The sequence below is a fragment of the Indicator indicator genome, chromosome 8 (genome assembly GCF_027791375.1).
Source record: "Indicator indicator isolate 239-I01 chromosome 8, UM_Iind_1.1, whole genome shotgun sequence".
NCBI classification, from domain to species: Eukaryota; Metazoa; Chordata; class Aves; order Piciformes; family Indicatoridae; genus Indicator; species Indicator indicator.
This window is the reverse complement of record NC_072017.1, coordinates 31427954-31444283: the sequence shown is the minus strand read 5'-3', so window position 1 is coordinate 31444283 and position 16330 is coordinate 31427954. Positions and strand designations below refer to the sequence as shown.

The window sequence follows — 16330 nt, the reverse complement described above, 5'->3', positions numbered from 1 at the left end:
GGTGGCCAAGAAGGCCAATGGCATCCTGGCCTGCATCAGGCATAGTGTGGCCAGCAGGAGCAGGGAAGTCATCCTGCCCTGTGCTCAGCACTGGTCAGGCCACACCTTGAGTGCTGTGTCCAGTTCTGGGCTCCTCAATTCAAGAGAGATGTTGAGATGCTGGAATGTGTCCAGAGAAGGGCAATGAGGCTGGGGAGGGGTCTGGAGCACAGCCCTGTGAGGAGAGGCTGAGGGAGCTGGAGGTGTTTAGCCTGGAGAAGAGGAGGCTCAGGGGAGACCTCATTGCTGTCTACAGCTCCCTGAAGGGAGGTTGTAGCCAGGTGGGGGTTGGTCTCTTCTCCCAGGCAAGCAGTGACAGAACAAGAGGACACAGTCTCAAGCTGTGCCAGGGGAAGTTTAGGCTGGAGGTGAGGAGAAAGTTCTTCACAGAAAGAGTAATTGGCTATTGGAATGTTCTGCCCAAGGAGGTGGTGGAGTCACCATCCCTGGAGGTGTTCAAAAAAGGCTTGGATGTGGCACTTGAAGCCATGGGTTAGTTAGTGCTGGGTGATAGATTGAACTTGATGATCTCTGAGGTCTTTTCCAACCTTGTTGATTCTATGATTCTGTGATACTTTGTGTAGTGCAGCCTGGCACTGGGACAAATACTTTGACAGGATGTAGGCTGGTGTTTGTGCCTTGCTGAGGACATGGTTGCTTTCAAGGCAGAGCCAGGGAGAACATGAGCAGAACCCATGGGGTTGCTCTACAAGGAGTGCATTTGTCCCCAGAGCAAATTTCATTTCCTCGGTCTCAAGGAAATGAAACACCAGGAAGATGGAAGCACTCCTCACTTGAAAGAATGAAGAAAGAGATGAGAATCAGTGAGGAAAGGAGGGCATCTAGGAGTGATCTAGGAGCTTTTTGTGCAGTGTTCTCAGTATTGTAAACCCAGGCAATTGCAAAACCCCTGCCAAGGACAGAAAAGCACAAGGGATGCGAGGGCTCAGCCTCTCTGCTCCGCACATGCTTTGTCTTCAGATCTGCTTGTGTTTGTTTGCAGATTACTATGCTCTCTTTGGTACCATGTGCCACGGCTGTGAATTCCCCATTGAAGCTGGAGACAGGTTTCTTGAAGCTCTTGGCCACACCTGGCACGACACTTGCTTTGTGTGCTCAGTAAGTACAGCCGGGCTGCATTGCAAACAAAGACCCCGTGGGCAGCAGTGCTGGTGCTTAACCCAGCCAACAGAGGAGTTAACAGCTATAAACTTGGTTCAGTTTTGAGCCCAAACAAAAGGCACTTTCTCAGTTATTTGGAAGGCTTGTGGCTATTGTGAGCCTTTGGCACCAGCCCAGAGGAGTTGGCCTGGGTTGCAGTCGTGTCCTAGCACTTAACCCATGATGTTTGCTTCCTCAGGGCAAGCACTGAAAGCCATGCAGGGCTGCATTTCTAAGGTAGCAAGAGTATTTCTGACTGTGGAGTAGAGACTGTAGCCAAAGTATCACTGCTGATGCAGTATGACCAGAAAACAAAAAGCCCCACTCCTAATGATTTTCTTCTAATGATTGGATTTTTCTTCTAATGATGATTGAATTTTTCATCTCCTAACGATTGGATTTTTCTTCTCCTGATGATTGGATTTTTCTTCTCCTAAAATGCTTGAACCTAACTCTGCTCCCAGTTGAGAACCTATTGTTTTAAAGAGAGAAAGGTTATGCTGGCATTAACCAGTAGTATGCCATGCAGAAGAATATCCCTAAGGAAAAGGTAATAATTCTCATGCTTTGAATGCATTTGTGCATGGTGCTGTGGTTGGGCTTCCTGAGCAATGCACAGTGTGATGCACACGTCTGAATTGGGTGATCTTTCTCTCTTTTTTTTTTTTTTTTATCCCATTTCAGGTGTGTAGTGACAGTTTGGAAGGTCAGACTTTCTTCTCCAAGAAGGACAAGCCCCTGTGCAAGAAACATGCTCACTCCATTAACATCTGATGCTGGAAGCTCCTCTCGTGTGACAAGTGTACTGAGCAGAATGAAAGGTTAAGATGGCTGTGTTCAGTTGTTGGTTCAAATTATTTATCTAAGAGTTTTCTAGAATGGAAGGGAGATATAGGAACTTGTGGAGGGGGTTGTGTGCTTCTTTTTCAAATGCTTAGCAGTTAGGGGGTTGCTTCATAAAAAGGTAGGCATTGGGGGTTGCACCCAAGCCACACTTTAGAGTGCCTTGCCCTCTACACTTGGTACATAAGGATATTGGTTTCATCATTTTATGACCACATTTAAACCTGAGAAGTAAAACATCCTAGAAAAACAAATATCTGATGCTCCAAATCTTAGGTGTGCTGCTCTTCAGCAAATAAAAGGAGGTTGGCTTCAGCAACCCAACTCACTTTAAAGCCTTGAAGTATTGCAGCTTCAGCTCCAGGAAAAAGAACCTCAAGCAAAGCTAACACGACACAGAATGTATAGTTCAGCAACTGGTTTTCTCAGCTGACACTTGTGTAGGTGAAGCCTCTTGCACAGTTGCATGTACCTATGCCTTTGCAGTCAAATCTTTGATGGATCTGCAAAAGCCAAAAGATGCTTAGGAAGAAGTTAAGCGGAGCAGTGGCTCTGCTGTTGAACAAGAACGATTAGGTTGGACTTGATGATCTCGAAGGTCTTTGCCAACCTGGTTAATTCTGGGATTCTGTGGTTTAGAAGATGCCACTTAGAAAAAGAAGTGAATGTGAGAATTTTCCTTAGCTCATGTACTAGCCATAGAAAAAATCCTAGCGAAGCTCTGCTTGACAGGATGGGAATCAAAGAATGGTCCAGGCTGGAAGGAACCTCCAAAGCTCATCCAGTCCAACCTCCCTGCAGTCAGCAGGGACATCCCCAACTAGATCAGGTTGCCCAGGGCCTCATCCAGCTTCACCTTGAATATCTCCAGGGAAGGGACCTCAACCACCTCCGTAGGCAACCTGTTCCAGTGTTCCATCACCCTCATAGTGAAGAACTTCTTCCTAATATCCAATCTAAATCTGCCCTTCTCTAGTTTGAAGCCATTGCCCCTCATCCTGTCCCTGCAGGCTCTTGCAAACAGTCATAGAATCATCATAGAGTCATAGAATCATCATGTAATCATAGAATCAGCCAGGTTGGAAGAGACCTCCAAGCTCATCCAGTCCAAGCTATCACCCAGCCCTATCCAATCAACCAGCCCATGGCACTAAGTGCCTCATCCAGGCTTCTCTTGAACACCTCCAGGGATGGTGACTCCACCACCTCCCTGGGCAGCACATCCCAAAGGGCAATCACTCTCTCAGTGAAGAACTTCCTCTCTCTCCCCATCCATCCTATAAGCCCCCGTCAGGTACTGGAAATGCCAGGCCAGACCTTAAAATGGAGCAAGGATTTCCAGTGTTAGGTTTGTAGTTCAGGTTTTGGATAGTTTTAAGTGCCTTGGAAAAGGGAAATTTGCCCTGAGCCTACAAGGATCAGAATGTGAGGCTCTGGTGTTGAATGAGCTGAAGTGCAACTAAGGACATTGTTTTTCTGTCATTACATCCTTTACCATGCAGCTCATGAATATGTATGTTGGTGGCATGCCAGGTAGCATACCCATAATTGACTTTCTTGCTCAACTGTTCAGATTTTTATTAGTTTAGGGTTTATTTCTCTCTCTTTTCCTCCAATGTAGGGGAAAAAATATATTGTTGAATAATATAATCCTGAGTTAGGCAGCTCTGTATCTCTCAGAAGGGAGCAGGGAGACAATGCTGTCATGCATTTATCATGAGATGTAGCTGGCTCTGTGGCTTGATAGGAATCTCACAACCATACAGAGAGTCAGTGCAAGGCCAGCTAAATCCCACTTGCCTTCAAATTAGGGCTTGAGTGGTATGGAGCAATTGTAGGCAGAGAGGGAAGGGGCTGGTGGCCCTCTGCACAGGGTGAGTTCTGCCCAGCAGAGTTGCACAACAGAGAGTTGAGTAAAGCAATGGCAACAGGGAATGGGAGCAAAAGAGAGGGGAAGGAAAGCCCAAGTGCTGTGCTGAAATATGAAAAGATAGTGGCTTTGCTTATTCATTCAGGGAGACAGGTTCATATTGGGGGGCTGTTTCACTTTTATAGAATCAGTCAGGGTTGGAAGGGACTACAAGGATCATCCAGTTCCAACTCCCCTAGCATGGGCAGGGACACCTCACACTAGATCAGGCTGGCTCTATGGAGCCTCAGATCAACCTGGACTTAAACACCTCCAGGGATGGGGCCTTAAACATCTCCAGGGATGGGGCCTCAACCACCTCCCTGGACAACCCATTCCAGGCTCTCACCACTCTCATGGGGAAGAACTTCTTCCCCACGTTCAGCCTGAATCTCCCCACTTCCAGTTTTGCTCCATTCCCCCTGGTCCTGGCACTCCCTGACACCCTCAAAAGTCCCTCCCCAGCTTTCTTGGAGCCCCCTTCAGATCCTGGAAGGCCCCTAGAAGGTCACCTCAGAGCCTTCTCTTCTCCAGACCGAAGTTCACAGAATCACAGAATGTTAGGGGTTGGTAGGCACCTTGAGAGATCATCCAGTCCAACCCAGTTGTTTGCCTTTAATACTACCACATTTCTTTTATTTTTTTCTCCTTTTTTTTTTTTTTTTAACTCCTGGTGGTACAGAAGCAGTGGCATAAAGCTGTTTAATGTGTTTATGCTCTTGTAGATATGCCCTTTGGCAAGGCTGGCTGCAAATCAGAAGGGTAGCTGCAAATTGGACATGACCCAGTCATGTATGAGCTGGGTTTGCTTTTGAAATCAGGTGAAATGTAAGAGCCATGAGACCTGGATGCTAGGTTTCAGTGGAGCTATGTTGCACATGCATGAGGGAAAAGGATGGGAATGCACAGGAATAAGGTGTCAAGAGATTTCTGCCAATCAAACCTTGCTGGTTTAAAGTAGGAACAGAAATTTTTCTTTTTTTCCAGTTTGTCAGAGTCCTTCAAATCAAAATTTTCATTTTGTGCAGTTTCATTGTTTTAATTGGAATTGCAGTTTAAGATTTTTGTGTGTGATGGGTTAAAATTACACACACACACACACACACCCCAAAATAATTGGGAGAAAAATTAGCCCCAAAATCAAATTGCCAGACCAGCTGAGTTTGGGATGGAAGCAAATGAAGCTCTAGTTACAAGAACTACAATCTAGGAATATGAAATTCAATGAATAGGTACAAAATACCCAATAGGTGTACAATGGATATTTACTCTTTATAAAGAACACAGAAACTCCTCAGACCCCCCTGGATGGATCCAGGGGGACTGTTCACCTCCTCCCCCACTCTTTTTTCTCCTTCCCATTAGAATCATAGAATCGTTAGGTTTGGAAGGGACCACAAGGATCAGCCAGTTCCAACCCTCCTGCTATGGGCAGGGACACCTCACACTAGATCAGGCTGGCCAGAGCCTCATCCAGCCTGGACCTCACAAAGTAGTCAAAACAGAGGTCCCCTGGCAAGGCCACAGGAGAGGGAGAGAAAAAAGTTGCAAGCAGAAGAAAAGAGAGAACCAATTGTTTGTGCCTCTGCTCAATGTGCCCATTAGCAATCCAATGAATTCTATAGACCTTAGCATTATTTTCCTTTTGCATGGTTAATTTATTTCACTTTCAGCCTTTGCAGTCAGGGACTAGGCTGAAGTTCCCCCTTCGTATGCTCTTAGGTTTGAAGTTTTGGAGTTCTTAATGAACCTAGAGGGGCAAAAACCTGGAAGGCTCTGAGGAGCACTGCTTCCTTTAGCTGCTTTGCCTTTTAATGCCTGCTTTTCTCTATTCCTTGAAAATGTAAGGGGAAGCATGGAGTCACTGCTAACATAAGGAATATTTCATAGCTCTACTGAATTCTATCAATCAGCTCAAAGGAACATAATTTTTATCATTAATAAGTGAGATGTTAGTAGAGCACTTTATAATAATGCCATTTATCTCACTGTGTATTTATTACCTTGTGGGTTTGGTTGGGTTTTATTTTTGGGGGGTTTTTGTTTTCGTTTTGTTTTCTTTTTGTTTTCTTTTTTGTTTTATTTTTTGGGGGTGTTTTTATTTTCTTCTTTGTCTGTTTAGGATTCATTCATACTGGTAATCACTGTATTTTGTTTTTAAGCCTGTATATTTAGGTCTAGAATCTTCTGGTCTCTGTGTGTCTGTTGTGTGTGTGTGGGCTTATATATACTTAGCTCTGTATGAACACATCTAGGTGTGCATTGAGAGGCATGCAATATATATGCACATAGACATACAAATATTTGACTGCAGACCTGGCCTAGCAAAACTCAGCCCTGCTCCATCATCATTTGGGAGCTTTCATGAGACTCCCAACTCTCTTTTGCACGAGAGAATGTTAGAGAGCCAAGAGAGACATTTGCCTAACCTAATGACTGTAGGTTGTTTTGGGTTGTTTGGGGTTTTTTTGCCTGCATTTTCACTGCTTGTGAGAGAATTAGGTTTAACTGTGGGTGAAGGCAGAAGATCTTTGTGGGTGAGTGGTGGAAGCACAATGGCAATAGCAGTATGTTGTAACTGAATGATTCAGAAATACCTGTAAATATAAAATGCTTAATATAACAATGCAATAAACTTCAAAGCAAAAATGGGCTTCTTGTTGTTCAGTGTCTGTTGGTCTGTTCAGTTGTGTACCTGTTTCACAGGATCACAGAAACACTCAGGTTGGAAAAGACCCTCAGGGTCATCAGTTCCAACCCAGAACCCTACTCTACAAGGCTCACCACTAAACCACAGCCCCAAGCAGCACATCCAAACCACCTTCAAACCCATCCAGGCTTGGGGACTCCACCACCTCCCTGGGCAGCACATTCCAATGCCTGACCACTCTTGATGGGAAAAAAAATTCTTCCTTATGTCCACTCTAAACCTCCCCAGTTGCAGCTTGAGGCCATTCCTTCCTGTTCTATCACTAATTACTTGAGAGAAGAGACCAGCACCAACCTCCACAAGGTCCTTTCAGGTAGTTGTAGACAGCAATGAGGTCTCCCCTCAGCCTCCTCTTCTTTCAAACTTCATGGAGCTGCTTGCACCATAAGAGAGGCTTTGCAAATGAGGGTAAGTAGGAATCAATTCACAGAGTATTTGTTTGAGTTTCCTGTTGTCTTATTTTTTTCTCATTGTTTTATGCTAAACAGCCAGCTGCTAAGTCCTGGCAATTTCCTTGCTTTGTGTTTCATAGTGCTTGGCATCAAATTTTTGGCTGTTTGTGTTTGCAAATTTAATTAAAACAAGCAAACAAGAACAAATAAACCCAGCACAAAAATCTCGAGCTCTCTACCCATGGTTTGTGGTTGGTGGATGTTTTCTTTTATCTGATTCATAACGAGTTTAAAAAAAAGTGATGGTTCCATACAGTAACAGATGTCATTTGAGTTGTTTGTTCTTCACTTTTGTGGGTCCTTTACAGCAAAGGACTTCCTGCTGGACACCTAACTTGACCATGAGCAAGTGATGGAGGACCACCAGCCTCTTGGGGTCCGTTGGGCAGAGTATTGCCAGCAGACTGAGGTATGTGATGATCCTTCCCTGCTTCAGTCTCTGTGAGATAGAGCTAGTGTGCTAGGTCCAGTGCTTCTCTTGGCAGTACAAGAGAGGCATGGATGCACTGGAGTGAAGAGCTGGAGGCATGGATGCACTGGAGTGAAGAGCTGGAGCCATGGATGCACTGGAGTGAAGAGCTGGAGCCATGGATGTACTGGAGTGAAGAGCTGGAGCCATGGATGCACTGGAGTAAGAGCTGGAGCCATGGATGCACTGGAGTGAAGAGCTGGAGCCATGGATGTACTGGAGTGAAGAGCTAGAGCCATGGATGCACTGGAGTAAGAGCTGGAGCCATGGATGTACTGGAGTGAAGAGCTGGAGCCATGGATGCACTGGAGTGAAGAGCTGGAGCCATGGATGTACTGGAGTAAGAGCTGGAGCCATGGATGCACTGGAGTGAAGAGCTGGAGCCATGGATGTACTGGAGTGAAGAGCTGGAGCCATGGATGCACTGGAGTGAAGAGCTGGAGGCATGGATGCACTGGAGTGAAGAGCTGGAGCCATGGATGTACTGGAGTGAAGAGCTGGAGCCATGGATGCACTGGAGTGAAGAGCTGGAGCCATGGATGCACTGGAGTGAAGAGCTGGAGCCATGGATGTACTGGAGTGAAGAGCTGGAGCCATGGATGCACTGGAGTGAAGAGCTGGAGCCATGGATGTACTGGAGTGAAGAGCTGGAGCCATGGATGCACTGGAGTAAGAGCTAGAGCCATGGATGCACTGGAGTAAGATCTGGAGCCATGGATGTACTGGAGTGAAGAGCTGGAGCCATGGATGCACTGGAGTGAAGAGCTGGAGCCATGGATGCACTGGAGTAAGAGCTGGAGCCATGGATGCACTGGAGTAAGAGCTGGAGCCATGGATGCACTGGAGTGAAGAGCTGGAGCCATGGATGTACTGGAGTGAAGAGCTGGAGCCATGGATGCACTGGAGTAAGAGCTGGAGCCATGGATGTACTGGAGTGAAGAGCTGGAGCCATGGATGTACTGGAGTGAAGAGCTGGAGCCATGGATGTACTGGAGTGAAGAGCTGGAGCCATGGATGCTCTGGAGTGAAGAGCTGGAGCCATGGATGCACTGGAGTGAAGAGCTGGAGCCATGGATGCACTGGAGTAAGATCTGGAGCCATGGATGCACTGGAGTGAAGAGCTGGAGCCATGGATGCACTGGAGTGAAGAGCTGGAGCCATGGATGTACTGGAGTGAAGAGCTGGAGCCATGGATGCACTGGAGTAAGAGCTGGAGCCATGGATGCACTGGAGTGAAGAGCTGGAGCCATGGATGCACTGGAGTGAAGAGCTGGAGCCATGGATGCACTGGAGTGAAGAGCTGGAGCCATGGATGCTCTGGAGTAAGAGCTGGAGCCATGGATGCACTGGAGTGAAGAGCTGGAGCCATGGATGCTCTGGAGTGAAGAGCTGGAGCCATGGATGCACTGGAGTAAGAGCTGGAGCCATGGATGCACTGGAGTGAAGAGCTGGAGCCATGGATGTACTGGAGTGAAGAGCTGGAGCCATGGATGCACTGGAGTGAAGAGCTGGAGCCATGGATGTACTGGAGTGAAGAGCTGGAGCCATGGATGTACTGGAGTGAAGAGCTGGAGCCATGGATGTACTGGAGTGAAGAGCTGGAGCCATGGATGCTCTGGAGTGAAGAGCTGGAGCCATGGATGCACTGGAGTGAAGAGCTGGAGCCATGGATGTACTGGAGTGAAGAGCTGGAGCCATGGATGCACTGGAGTGAAGAGCTGGAGCCATGGATGCACTGGAGTGAAGAGCTGGAGCCATGGATGCACTGGAGTGAAGAACTATGGAGATGATGAAGACCTGGAAGCATTTGTCATAGAAGGAGAGGCTGAGGGAGGTGGTACTGCTCAGCCTGGAGAAGAGAGGGCTCGGGAAGGATCTCCTCCATGCATACAAATACCTGGAGGGATGAGTGAAGAGGATGGAGCCAGACTTGACACAGTGGTACGTAGTTCCAGGAGAGCTGTGAGGATGGTCAAACACTGGTGCAAGTTGAACAGAGAGACTGTGGAGTCTCTGTCCTTGGAGTTACTCACACCTGGACACAGCCCTTGGACTAGTCCAGTTCCCTCCCAGCCTGGGTGAGTCTGACTCTCTTTGTCTTTTCTCAAGATGGAATGGAGGTATTGAACACTGTGGAACACATAACAACACAAAAGTCAATACTGGGCAATTGCTTATTTGCTATCTTTACTTCATTCTGCCACCCATCTAGAACACTTCTCAGTGCTTGCTGAGAAGTGTCCCAGTTTGAGCTGGGCGCCTTAAGAAAGCCTCAAAGTTGCAGTCCTCCTTCTGGATGTGTGCTGGAATGTGTAATCTTTGTGTTTCCTCCCACAAATCATTACAAAGCTGGCTCAGAGGTCAGTTGCTTTCTCTTTCTTCCTCTGCGTATCCCTGGTTGCAGTGAGCTCCTTTACCTGGTGTGGGGGAAGGATGGTTTCAGTCTTCTCTGCAGCCTTCAAGGCCAAACTCATTTTTGTTGTGCAACATTGACCTGCTTGAGCCTAGTCCCAGGGACTAAGGGGAGGCAGTTTCAGCCCTGGCCAGCCTGAAACCAGCCTAGCAGTGTGGAAAAAGAGCCCTGGGGCATATGTTGAACCCCAGCTGGGGAGAAAAGGAGTACTGGGATTTGGTCTGATTTGGTGGAGGTTTTGGTGTGAAGCTTTGGGCTTCATGAGCTTCTGTGTTTAAGCCCAGAATACGCATTCCTGTGTATTTGATACGCTTTGCTGTGCTCACCACCATGCATTGGAACATTGTGGTGGTGTAGCTTCTGAAAGCTTTGCCGTTTCAACTTTCCAATACTCCAAGAGGTCTGCTGTTGCCACAGAGGCATTAGAGCAGTGTGTCCCACTCTGAACCACCACAAGGCTGGGCTTGATGACCTCTGAGGGCTTTTCCAACCTGGTTGATTCTGTGTGAAGCAGTGTTCCGTATTTTCCCTAAGTTGAGGCTGTTCAAGGAAATTCTGCCTGCCCTGGCAAGCATTATCTGGTCCTGTGCTTTGCCTTGGCACAGATCAGTCTCCACTTTCACAGGCTCACAGGATGCTAGAGGTTGGAAGGGACCTCTGGAGATCATTGAGTCCAACCCCCCTGCCACAGCAGGACCACAGAATCCAGCACAGGTCACACAGGAACACATCCAGATGGGTCTTGAAAGTCTTCAGAGGAGGAGACTCCACAACCTCTCTGGGCAGCCTGTTCCAGTGCTATGGGATCATCACAGTGAAGAAGTTCCTCCTCATGTTGAGGTGGAACCTCCTGTGCTGTGGTTTGTATCCATTGCCCCTTGTCCTGTCACAGGATACAACTGAGCAGAGCCTGTCCCCTCCCTCTTGACCCCCAGCCCTCAGATATTGATGGACATTGATCAGATCCCCTCTCAGTCGTCTCTTCTCCAGACTACAGCCCCAGGGCTCTCAGTCTCTCCTCCCCAGGCAGTGCTCCAGTCCCTTCAGCATCCTTGCAGCCCTCCCTTGCACTCTCTCCAGCAGATCCCTGTCCCTCTTGATCTTGGGAGCCCAGAACTGGATGCAATACTCCAGGTGAGGTCTCAGCAGGGCAGAGTAGAGGAGGAGGAGAACCTCCCTGGATCTGCTGGACACACTCCTCTGAATGCTTTCACCAGGGGATGCTTAGCAGACTGCTCTAACCTGGCTAAGGACTCCACGAGAACACCAGCAGGATAAGACTCTGCTTAGCTGAGTGTCTCCTAACCAAGCAACTGAGCTGATGTTTCCTGCCTTTATTTACACAGGGAAAGGGAAACACTGCACACAGCTATATAAAACACTGCCCTTTGGTGTGTTTAGGCTGCTGAAGGAGACAAACCCTGAGTCTGTTTGCAAACAGGGCCTGAAACTCCAGGAGCCAGACTTTGGAAGGCATCGAGCCTGCTCTTGACGTTTTAACGGCCAAGGGTTTGGTTTCTATCAAACCACAACGTCAGGTGGCAATAAAATCCACTGGCAAAAAAACAAATGAGAGAGAGAGAGAGGGAGATCTGTCATTCATTCATTAAGACACTGTAATCCAGTGTAAGAGTTCTAGGCTTAAAACCCTACTGCTGTGTTTTGACAATAAATCCACTTTCCTCGCTCAGCACAGCACAAATCTCTGCCACTCCTCCTGAGGAGAGGCTGAGGGAGCTGGGGGTGTTTAGCCTGGAGAAGAGGAGGCTCAGGGGAGACCTCATTGCTGTCTACAACTACCTGAAGGGAGGTTGTAGCCAGGTGGGGGTTGGGCTCTTCTCCCAGGCAAAGGTGAGAGAAGGAGAGGACACAGTCTCAAGCTGTGCCAGGGGAAGTTTAGGCTGGAGGTGAAGAGATAGTTCTTCCCAGAAAGAGTAATTGGCTGCCCAGAGAGGTGGTGGAGTCACCATCCCTGGAGGTGTTCAAAAAAGGATTGGATGTGGCACTTAGAGCCATGGGTTAGTTGTCAGGAGGTGTTAGGGATTAGGTAACAGGTTGGACTTGATGATCTCTGAGGTCTTTTCCAACCTGGTTGATTCTGTGATTCTTGTGCTGCTGTTTGCTAGTCCAAATGGCTGGCCCTGGATGAGAGAGGTCTTCAAAGGCTTCCTCCCAAACTTGCAAATAAATCTTTTCACCAGCTTAATTGAGGCTCAGGTTTTGCTTTCTCAGGACATTGTTTAATATCTTGCTCTCAGACAAAACTCTTGGTTATATCAGAAACACATAGGAGCTAATTTATTATTAACAGCCTGGTGTTAATTGGGGGGGGAAGGGGGGGGGAGAGAATTACCAGAAATAGTTTGCTTGATGGAAATTTATTGTGGGATCACCCTTTACTGGTGGCAAAAGAGGAGTCACTGAAAGAGTGTGGCTCCTTCTCCAGAACCAACTAATTAATAAGGTGCCAAAAATTCCTCTGAGAAAGCTTTGGTCCTGACTGTGGGAACCTCACAGAGCAAATGGTTCCTATGAAGTGTTTAAAATTTTAACAGAGGGAAAGAGAGAGGAGGAAAAAGCTGCCCAGGAGAAGTCTCAAAAGCACTGTGGCTTTCTCTTGAGTTTATGAAAATAAATCTTCAGCTCTGTTCCTAAAGCTCTTTAAAGAATTGCCTTTTTCCCAGGCAGAAAAGCCAACAGGTAAGTTTATCATCTCCTTTGCTATGGTTCAACCTGGGTTTTGGGTTTCCCTGTGCAGCCTGCACACTGCAGCTTCTCATTTTATCACTGTGGCTTCTAATGAGCTCTTTATTGCTCTGCCTAAAGGTTGTTCTTGCTATCATTTGCCATGAAAGCTGAGATTAGCAGAGGTAGGAAACTTGTGTTGATGACTGGAAAAAAAAAGGCTCTCCACCTCTTCACCTGGAGCACTGTGTCCAGTTCTGGAGCCTCTAGTACAAGAAGGATCTGGAGGTGCTGGAAGGTGTCCAGAGAAGGGCCATGAGGATGAGCAGAGGGCTGGAGCTGCTCTGCTCTGGAGACAGACTGAGGGAGTTGCCCAGGTGGCCAAGAAGGCCAATGGCATCCTGGCCTGCATCAGGCATAGTGTGGCCAGCAGGAGCAGGGAAGTCATTCTGCCCTGTGCTCAGCACTGGTCAGGCCACACCTTGAGTGCTGTGTCCAGTTCTGGGCTCCTCAATTCAAGAAGGACATTGAGAGACTTGAATGTGTCCAGAGAAGGGCAAGAAGGCTGGGGAGGGGTCTGGAGCACAGCCCTGTGAGGAGAGGCTGAGGGAGCTGGGGATGTTTAGCCTGGAGAAGAGAAGGCTCAGGGGAGACCTCATTGCTGTCTACAACTACCTGAAGGGAGGTTGTAGCCAGGTGGGGGTTGGGCTCTTCTCCCAGGCAACCAGCACCAGAACAAGAGGACACAGTCTCAAGCTGTGCCAGGGGAGGTTTAGGCTGGAGGTGAGGAGAAAGTTCTTCCCAGAAAGAGAGATTGGTCATTGGAATGTGCTGCCCAAGGAGGTGGTGGAGTCACCATCCCTGGAAGATGAAGAGGGATTGGACTTGGTGCCATGGTTTAGCAGTCATGAGGTCTTGGGTGACAGGTTGGACTTTGATGATCCTTGAGGTCTATTCCAACCTTATTGATTCTGTGATTCTGAGTTGGGGCTGTTCAGTCTGGAGAAGAGAAGGCTCTGAGGAGACCTTCTTGTGGCCTTCCAGTATCTGAAGGGGGCTCCAGAAAAGTTGGGGAGGGAATTTTTGAGGATGTCAGGGAGTGATAGGACTGGGGGGAATGGAGCAAAACTAGAAATGGGGAGATTCAGATTGGATGTTAGGAAGAAATTCTTCGCCATGAGGGTGGTGAGACACTGGGAGAGGTTGCCCAGGGAGGTGGTGGAAGCCTCATCCCTGGAGGTTTTTGCAGCCAGGCTGGATGTGGCTGTGAGCAACCTGCTGTGGTGTGAGGTGTCCCTGCCCATGGCAGGGGGGTTGGAAGTGGCTGATCCTTGAGGTCCCTTCCAACCCTAACAATTGTCTGACTCACATCTCTGATGAGCCCACATCTGGCACATGCATGGCAATCTGGGGACAGAAAACCACTCTTCTTAGGGGTCTCATGGAAGTTTTACTTGTGTGAGAGCAGCATGTTACAAAATGGAGTGCAAGCAAGAAGGTCTCTAAAGAAATTCAAAACCCCCCTGATAACATTTATACATAGCTGATTTGAACAACAACAAATTCTATAAGTTGGGTTGGTTTTTTTTTGATAAATACTGAAGATAATAAGGTATGAGGGTGGTGGAACATTGGAAGAGGTTGCCCAGGGAGGTGGTTGAGGCTCCATCCCTGGAGATATTGAAGGTGACGATGGATGAGGCCCTGAGCAACCTGATCCAGTTGGGGATGTCCCTGCTGACTGCAGGGGGTCAGACTGGATGAGCTTTAGAGGTCCTTTCCAGCCCAGACCCTTCTATGATTCTAATAAAGGGCTTCTGTGTTTGCACTTGGAAATACCCTGAGCTCTTCAGAAACACCCAGCATTTTGGCTGGGTTTTAAAAGGTTTTTCCTGTCCAGTGACAGTAAGGATTGTGTCATTGTGTCTGCAGCCTCCATAGGATGACAGTTATTTATCTTACAGATGGGCAGTGCCTCTGGTTGTTGCAAAGTGTTTCAGCACAAGATAATCCTGTCAGGTGTGTCCCTTCTTTCTCTGGGTGATGTATCAAGGAAATGTCAAATCTTCCTCTGGTAAATATAAACTTGCAGGAAATGTTGGCAGGCTTTCTGAAATGGCAAGTTTTCAGAGTCACAGAATGCCAGGGGCTGGAAGGGACCTCCAAAGCTCATCCAGTCCAACCCCCCTTCCAGAGCAGGAGCACCTAGAGCAGATCACACAGGAACACATCCAGGAAGGTTTTTAATATCTCCAGAGAAGGAGACTCCACAACCCCCCTGGGCAGCCTCTTCCAGTCTTCTGTCATCCTCATAGGGAAAAAAATTCTTCTTCATGTTCACATGAAACTTCCTATGCCTCAACTTCCACCAGTGCCCCTTGTGCTGGCATTGGGCATCACCCAGCAGAGCCTGGCTCCAGCCTCTGGGCACTCCCCCTGCACATCTTTATCAACAGCAATGAGGTCACCTCTCAGGCTCCTCCTCTCCAAGCTCCAGAGCCCTCAGCTCCCTCAGTTCCCCCACCCTCATGGTGCAGAACTTGTTCCTCACATCCAATCTCAATCTGCTCTGCTCTAGTTTGAAGCCATTGTCCCTCCTCCTGTCCCTGCAGCCCTTTGCAAACAGTCTCTCTGCAGCCTTCCTGGAGCCCCCTTCAGGTATTGGCAGGCTGCTCTTAGGTCTCCCTGGAGCTTCCTCTTCTCCAGACTGAACAGAGAATAGACTAATAGAGGGAGGTTGGAGTGGGGAGGGGACAGCCTCTGCTCCTTGGTGGCAGAGGAGCAGAGGCAATGGTTCCAAGCTGTGCCAGGGGAGGTTGAGGCTGGCTGTTAGGAAATATTTGTTCCCAGAGAGGGATCTCAGCCATTGGAATGGTCTGCCCAGGGCAGTGCTGGAGTCCCCATGTGCTGGTTTGAGGCCAGCCAGAACATCTCTTGCCCCGAAAGGGACAAAAGAATGACACATGCAAACGGATTGGAGAGTGGTGGAAAAAAGTTAAAATGGAAAAACGAATTGGTGAAGCTACAGAGAACTACAAGCTACAAAGCATAGTGACAAAGAGTATCCCAAAGCATACAGAACCCCTCACAGAATTCCCAAAAGCTTCCCAGTCCTCCCTTCCTCCCACCTGAGGGTCTACCCAACCCCTCAGGGCTCTTCCTTCCCCCCCCTCCTACTGCTAGGCAAGTCTCAGGCTGGCCAGGTCTGAGACTGCCCCCCCCTCCATTCTCCTCCTGGCATTAGGCCTAGACAGGCCTAAGAGGCCTTGAGGATACTCCCCCGGCATTACCCGATAAGAGAGGACATCTCCCGTGGGAGCAGAGGGAAGAAAAGAGGAAGAGAATGACTTTGCAGATGGCCTTATAGGGTGCAGGATTTATGGGTAGAAATACGCCGTTTCCTGTGGGCACCCAGGACACCAGAGGTGTATCTCATGTAGCAGTGGCAGGGGGCACCCAGCCTAAACTGCCACACCCCATCCCTGGAGGTGTTTCAGCAGTGTGTGGAGCTGGTGCTTAGGGACATGGTTTAGTGCTGACCCTGCAGTGCTGGGTGGAAGGTTGGACTGGATGAGCTTGGAGGTCTCTTCCAACTGGATATTTTCTGTCATTCTGTCAAAATCAACCAGGATGGAAACTGGAAATTAGT

At 48.2% G+C, this 16330-nt stretch overlaps 1 protein-coding gene across 2 annotated transcripts in view; it reads left to right on the top strand.

Annotated features, from left to right (window-relative positions):
• The window catches only part of PDLIM5 (PDZ and LIM domain 5), a 188203-nt gene extending 181609 nt beyond the window's left edge, over nucleotides 1–6594 (top strand). For both annotated transcript variants that reach the window (XM_054383212.1, XM_054383211.1), the window contains 2 exons: nucleotides 1043–1158; nucleotides 1885–6594. In XM_054383212.1, the coding sequence (XP_054239187.1) occupies nucleotides 1043–1158; nucleotides 1885–1974 (206 nt within the window). In that variant the 3' untranslated portion in view covers nucleotides 1975–6594. The remainder of the gene's footprint in view (nucleotides 1–1042; nucleotides 1159–1884) is intronic.
• Nucleotides 6595–16330: the final 9736 nt, after the last annotated feature.